The sequence below is a fragment of the Vicia villosa genome, linkage group LG1, assembly GCF_029867415.1.
Source record: "Vicia villosa cultivar HV-30 ecotype Madison, WI linkage group LG1, Vvil1.0, whole genome shotgun sequence".
Lineage (NCBI taxonomy): Eukaryota > Viridiplantae > Streptophyta > Magnoliopsida > Fabales > Fabaceae > Vicia > Vicia villosa.
Genome location: NC_081180.1, coordinates 180300768 through 180308017, shown reverse-complemented (window position 1 = coordinate 180308017; position 7250 = coordinate 180300768). Strand labels below are relative to the sequence as shown.

The following is a 7250-nucleotide window of genomic DNA, read 5'->3' as shown; positions in this document are numbered from 1 at the left end:
TATTAAGAAACATGTGGGAAAGAAACCCAAGAATTGGCATAAGACTTTAGATCAGGCACTTTGGGCTTGTCGAACATCTCCAAAAGAAGCCACAAATACAACTCCTTTTCAGTTAACGTTTGGACATGATGCAGTACTTCCAATTGAGATATGTTTGCAATCAGTAAGAATACAAAGGCAAGCAGACATTTCTCCCAACGTATACTGGGAATTAATGATGAACGAGTTAGTAGATTTGGATGAAGACAGGCTTCGAGCATTGGAAATGATAAAGAGGCAAAAGGAAAGAGTGTCCAGAGCATATAACAAAAAGGTGAAAGGTAAAACTTTTGTTAATAATGATCTAGTTTGGAAAGTTATTTTACCTATAGATCGAAAGAATCAGGCACTTGGTAAATGGTCCCCACATTGGGAAGGACCCTTTCGAATCTTAAAAGTATTCTCGAACAATGCTTACGAAATTGAAGAGTTAGCAGAAGATCGCAGGATCTTAAGAGTAAACGGGAAATATTTGAAGAGATATAAACCTAGCATGCATGAAGTAAAGATTGCAAAGACGTAGACACTCAAGGTACTACGAAAAGCCAAAATGGTCAGGCATGTGTCAAAATATACTTCACATTGATCAAAATGGCTTCAGAATCAGAAAGAATTATGGAAAGAAAAATCAAGGAAAACACCAAAATATTCTTTTCATTGCAAGCATGGAAATACATTCATTACAAAAATATCCAAAAATAGGATCTGAGATTACAAAAAGAAAGGAAGGCATAGACATATAAAAAGATTAAACCTAGACTCGCTAGTTAATTCTGGCGTCTAAACCTTCCAAAGATAGCACAGGAACAGGTTCAGCTTCGAACATGTCCCTAGCTCCAGAATCACGCATTCTTCTCACTACGCCTTTCTTGAGAAAAATGTAACTAAGGAGCCTCCCGTATGGAAGACAAGTTACACTTTCTCGACGATCAACACCGGTAGAAACAGCTTTGACAAGCCCCTTGAAGATCATCAAGGGTATGTTGATCTTTCTTCCCCGAAGACCACAGAGAATAAACTCCAGATCTTCAACCATGATGTTATTCTCATCGATCACCCGAGGTTGAAAGTTGCCTACGAGCATTTGGTGCCAGATCCTGATGGTTTTTGCGCTAAAGCGATCACTGTCCATGAGTGTTCTCAACATGATATGAGTAGTCATGCTGAAAACATTATCATCAAAAGTTGCTCCGGAGTTATTGCATCTTATGAGATTGGCAATAGTGGTGGGGGTAATGCTAAGGTGAGCATGTCGAATGGATGAATCAATGGTGGCTCTACCTTCAGGGTCTATGCGTAAAGACGCATTCATCCAAAACTCTGCCACCATATTAGGGTAGATGGCACCCTCCAGGACTTCCTCAAAGTAGAAGTTCAGTTCCTGATTAGCAAAGAGGGTTTCAATATTAATGAAATGACGAACAAGTTCATCCTCATTAAGTCTGAACTCACCCTTGATGAGAGCTTTGAGATCGTTAAAGGAGAGAATTCCAGCCATTTCAAGGAAAAATGGTGTTTGAGAGGAAAGAGTTGTGTTTTTTCTTTTCTCTGTGTTTTGGTTTGGAAGAAGAAGCATTTGAATAAAGAAATGAGGGTGATATTGGACCCTTTATATAGAAAGAGAATACTGAAGGTTGGTTTTACATTTTTAATGAGTGATTAGACTGCGGTTCGTTTTTCAAAATGAGAAGTTATGGCCTCCGCCGTTTCCCGCCATTGGAAGTTGAGAAGTAATCATTAAACTGATGCACGCACGTCTTAAAACCGGCGTTTTGGAGAAAATTACGTCACTTTTAATAATGATTATGGCTAGAGGAAGTGGAAACGTCAAGTCTAGAGGCAAGAGTGCTGCGAAGGATGTTCAGGTTCTACATATTGCATTTAATAAAAGCACTGTAGGAAATCTAAAGATATATTTGGCAGAAAATTGAAAGATTTGTTAAATTAATGCTGGCAAATATTATGGATAGAAATGTCTCGATTACAAAATAAAAAATCCAACAAATGAAACAAGATTGAAGACATTTAGCTAAATTCCTCAGGGAGATCCTTTTTGATCTTCAGGTATTGAGTTTCCCATGAGGACATTCGAAGTTCAATTAGTGCCCTTTGTTTCTTCAACTTTTCGATCTCTGGCACTAACTTCTGTGCAGTCTCGAAATGTTTGATTCCTGACTGCACCACTTCGAGCAAATCTTGTTGATTAGATTTTTTGAGGGCTGCTTGACTACTTTCAGCCTCCTTTATCTTGCCCTTGAGTGCTTTGATTTCTTGCTTCCAAGAGTTGATTTTCTTCTCATAATCATCGACGGTCTTCTGATTTTCTGAATATTTGAGCCTGAGGGCCTCACCTTGTTTTGTGGCTTCCACAGCAGAATTCCATGAAGAGTCATGAGAGGCCACTGTCTCAGATAATTCTTTCTCGACATTTTGCTTTCGAAGAATGTTAGCTTGGAGTTGTTCAAGTAGAGAGCCTAGCAGAACAATCATCTCTGAGACTTCTGGGGAAACTTGAAGCAAATCTACTTTCTTTAAAAGTTGATTTAAGTTGTGGCTTTTAACAGGGTCCCGGTTGAGAACATCTACAAGATTGACCCCAAAGAATCTCTCTTTTATCTGTCGAAGAAGATTAGGAGTATCTTCCTTGTCACTAGAATCTGCAGTTACAGCTGGAGAGACATCAGGCTCCGAAAGTGAAGAAGTATTCACATTCATGATAGCCTTTAGGAACCCAAGAGGATCAGTCTGTTTAAGTTGTTCAAGCTCCGAAGGAGTAGGCTTCGTAGGGGCAGGCGTCGAAGTTGTCTCAGGAATAGTTTTTACATCGGGAGTTGAAGTTCCTTGAGAGATTGGTTTTTCTGGTTGAGAAATCTCCTCCATAGCATCTTTCTCCGATGCAGAATCTTCGTTGCCATGTGATTGCTTGTTCACATTGTCGCTGCTGGAGAACGGATGATCCTCTTCCAAATCTTTGCCTTGATGAGTAGGTGGAGATTCCTCAGTAGATTGGCTTTCTTCGATTGGCTCATTAGGCAATATAGTGGCAATTGGCCTAACATCTTCGAAGACTGGTGAGAGAACATGGGTTCTAGCTTGAGAAGTATCTGTTTTGAACGAAGCCAAGTTAGTCGTGAGGTTAAGCCTTCGAAAGTTTTAATTGACGAAAGTTGAAATTTAACAATTACCATAAAGTTTATCAACATCAATGGTGAGGCCATGGTCTTTGAAACCAGAAGTAGCAGTGCCAGCATCATCCTGCAATAACAAGGTAAAATGTCAGTGCAATTATTTAGTTAAAATTACAAGATAATATGTAGGACAAACGCAAGATACCTTGGGTGGATTGTTGTCTGGACTTGAGTTATGACTTTCCAAAACAAGAGCATTGCTGGCAGTCTTCAAAGGAGACTCTTCAGAAGACGCCTTATTACCAGGAGAAGCAGCTGTTGAAGGACTTGCCTTTTTCCCTTTTCTTGAAGGGGTAACAGCTTTGTGTTTCTTTTTCTGTCCTTGTCTAGTTTGAGGAGGAGATTTATCTTCGCCATCTGAACCAGTTGTCGAAGAAGCTTTACGCTTCGAACCCGTTGGGGGTTTCGAGCTCTGGCAAGTGGAAAATGAGAAAGATGAATACTAATCACAGAATTGCACAAGATTGAGAGTATGAGATAAGTATTTACCGTGGGTTTCTTATCAGTGACGATCGAGTCACTCTCGTTTGGTTTGTCGCTTTTAGATGTCTCAGACTCTTTTGGGGCAGAAGCTTCTTTAATCTTCCTCCTTCGTGCAACAGCTGTAGTTGAGACTGAAATTAGTATATCAGTAAAGAAAAGAGAAGTCAGTCGAAAAAGATTATCTTAATCCAAACCTTCAGGTATTGGAGTCAGGACACGGACATGTTTAAGATCTATATGAAGATGTCCTTTGAAAGTATCCAAGGTATGCTTAGTCGAAACCACTCGCTCAGCGCGTTTTTTAGTACTCTCTCGAAGAATTTTGAGAACATTCCCACACACAAACCAGTCTGGGAAAGGAGGACTTAGAGCCACACCAAAATCAGCACTTGGTAGTGGAGGGAATTTTGGAGGATGAAGTTTGAAAGCCACTTCATAACGTAGTTCTGGTCGAACATACGAGGGCAATTTCAATTTATTTAGTTTGGTGGAAAACTTTTCGCGCAAAGTGACTGCAGCCTCACGAACGGTCCGACTAAGATCATCAGGCATATAGATAGTTTCAAAGAATTTTTGAAAAGCTTGGATTTCTTTAATATGAGTTGAAGTACCTTTTTTGAAGTTCTCCTGCACATCAGTGAAAGCTGCGGTTAGTTCTTGAGCAAGGCTATCAGCATAAAAAATTTGAGAGCTATAATACTCTGTCCACCATTGATGGAAATCTGGTGTAGAGTAGAAAGAAGGTTCGAAAGAAATAGGAGAAAGGTTGGTGACGCCAATGTATTTGTTGATTTTTCGTTCGCATTCTTCTTCAGTCAAATACAAAGTGTGGAAACACATATGGTTTCTTTTCTCATATAAGCACTTGGGTGTTATCTGAGCTAGCCCAAACTGTCTCGAGACCAAATTTGGTTGATAACACATGAGGATACATTGACCCTTTGATGGTCGAAGACGATGGGAAAATAATCTTGGAGTCAGAAAGGCTTCCCAAATTTCCATAGATTCGATTTGTTGATCTTGAGATGTTGGTGGAAATTTTCGAGTGAACCATTCAGGGCCTATTATTCTGTGTACAAATGGGGCCATAGAAGGATCGAACTGGTCACGCCGAGCAAACATCATTGAATACGCCAGGAAATGTTCATGAAGCTTTCCCATTTCTTCTTTTGGAGTTAGGTAAGCTAACCTGGTCCCCTCTATAGTTCGATTTTTGATTGTGCTGTCCTCCTCATTGACATCTCCTCGAAAGGGAAGATGAGTTTCGAATGTAGCGTTAAGCCACAGTTGCAATAACCAGAAAGGACCAGCATAAAGTAAACTGCCAGATTTGAAATTTTTAGTAAGATTTGCAGCTTCACTAAGGTTTTCGTAAAGAAACCCTAGAAGTAGTTGGCTGAGGTTGAGTTTTTTCCCAGCATGCAATTGATTAGCCATGCAAAGGTAACTCTTTGCAACCTGGATAGATCTTGAGCAGAAGGCGCACCGTGAAAGCCATAATGCCAGAAAAGCAATATGTTCTTCGTCAGATACTGTCGTTTCAGCGGTGATATGGTGCTTCTGGATGAATGCCGTGTAAGTAACTTGCGAATCATTAAAACCTATAGTGTCATTATCCATGTCATTAGGATCGAAGGTTTCACCTGTTGGTCGAAGTCCCGTAATAGCAGCCACATCGAAAAGTGTGGGGGTAACCATGCCACATGGGAGATGGAAGGTATTGTGAGAAGCATCCCAGAAATGAACCGCTGCTACCAACATGGGTTGGTTGTATTCTAAACCTGTTTTTGACAGTTGGATCAAATCGTATATCCCTAACGATTTCCAGAAGGATCCTTTCTGTTTTTCTACTTTTTCTAACCAGGCATAGTACAAATCAGGATCTTTGGCTAAAGGGAATGACCTAAACACTTTTACAGAATTGGTCATATAGTTTAACCTAATTTTGGCTAAAGCTAAAGGGGTTGCAGTTGAAGTTTCCTCTACATTAGTAGATTTGCCTAAAGGAGAACGACCGTCTTCATCTATCTTAACTTTGCTAACTATTGGTCTAGTTTTATAGTAAGCAGGGAAAAATTTATTCACAGATTGGATATTTTCACTCGGTAACGGACCCATAAAGGCAAGAGTTTTTCCAGAAAGATCAAAAGGTATGATTACCTGGGAAGCGTAGATTGCGCGTATTTCTTCAGTATTAGGGTTTGGAACGAACTCTCGTTCCCCAGAACGTGTTGTTGATTGGAGCTTCACAGCGGGTTGAAGAACATTTGAAGATGAAGCCATGGAGAAGTTTTTGCTAAAGAAAGCAAGATTTTAAAAAAGAGTGAAGATGTTTTCAGTTTTCTCGGTGTAGAAGATGAATGGAAGGCGGTATAAAGGCACAAGGTCAAGTATTTAAAGGTTTGACGGAAACCTTTTTAAATCTTTTGGGTAAAACCCGAGAGACACGTGGCGGTTGGTGATTTAATCCAACGGCGGTCGAATAAGTTAGCCTTACTCCTAGTATATAGGAATAATGATCAGTAAGTAAGGTTAAAACGTGGGAATGTAAGTTATGAGAAGACATCTTTGAAAATGACAAGACGTTTCGGAAACAGTGTTATCAATGATTATGACGTTAGTCAGCAGTCTTGGAACTTTCAAGGATCATAAAAACGAAATCTTATAATGACAAGAAACGCCTATTTCTGTTGATTCTCGAAACAGGCATTTATTGGGGGCAATTTGTTAGCTGAAGATTTCGTTTCATAATATTTGTCCTTCGAAGAAGTTGAGAATCGAAGGAAAAGATGGTTACTGATGGCCATCCCTTAAAAAGTAAAAGAATGGCTACTGATGGTCATGCTTCGAAGATAAAGATTTCTAAGTTCGTTGAAGATAGTGAACACTGAAAGACTAATAAAAGCATATGTCTTCGGGACTTAGACAAAATTTATAAAGTATGTATTTAAGTGTTACTACTTAGCGTGTTTTCATAGTGTTTTTTACACTGCCACGCGTCGAAGACGGACTCAGGCGGGAAGATTTGAAATTCGAAGACGGTTTCGTAACTGTCCAAGTAACAGATGGCTTCGCTGGAAGTTCTGATGAGAAACGTGGCAGCAGATTAGTGTAGGACCGTTAAGGTCGAAACTAGTATAAATAGGGGTCTTAATGTTAGGATTCCGTGTGTTCATTTTGTACAAATCACTCACATATTTACTCAAGTATCAAGTGTTACGAGAAAGAGTTCGCTGAGAAAATGTACGTATGACACCACCATTTTAATACATGTGTATTGTATTTCATTTTCGAATATATTTCTGAATTACTGCATTCCATTTATTTCTTGTCATTTACATTCCTGTATCTTTATTTTAAATCACTTACTTTCGAATTTACTTTCATGATCATTTACTTTCAAAGTCTTTAACGTTTCTGCAGTTTAAGATTCTTTATGTTTTAACAATCTTTAAGTTTTGTATGTTATGTTATTTATCTTTTGTTGAAGTTATAATTACATATAACGAAGCAATTACCAAGATTCTTGAATCGAACAAT

General features: G+C 39.1%; 1 protein-coding gene across 1 annotated transcript; it reads right to left on the bottom strand.

The window, feature by feature from the left end:
- Positions 1-655: 655 nt before the first annotated feature.
- LOC131620862 (uncharacterized) lies at positions 656-6299 on the bottom strand. The gene is made up of 2 exons (XM_058892041.1): positions 3373-6299; positions 656-3294 (listed from the first exon to the last, which is right to left on the bottom strand). The coding sequence occupies exon 1, from the start codon at positions 5991-5993 to the stop codon at positions 3894-3896; it is 2100 nt and encodes a 699-aa protein (XP_058748024.1). The 5' UTR covers positions 5994-6299; the 3' UTR covers positions 656-3294; positions 3373-3893.
- Between the last annotated feature and the right edge of the window lie 951 nt (positions 6300-7250).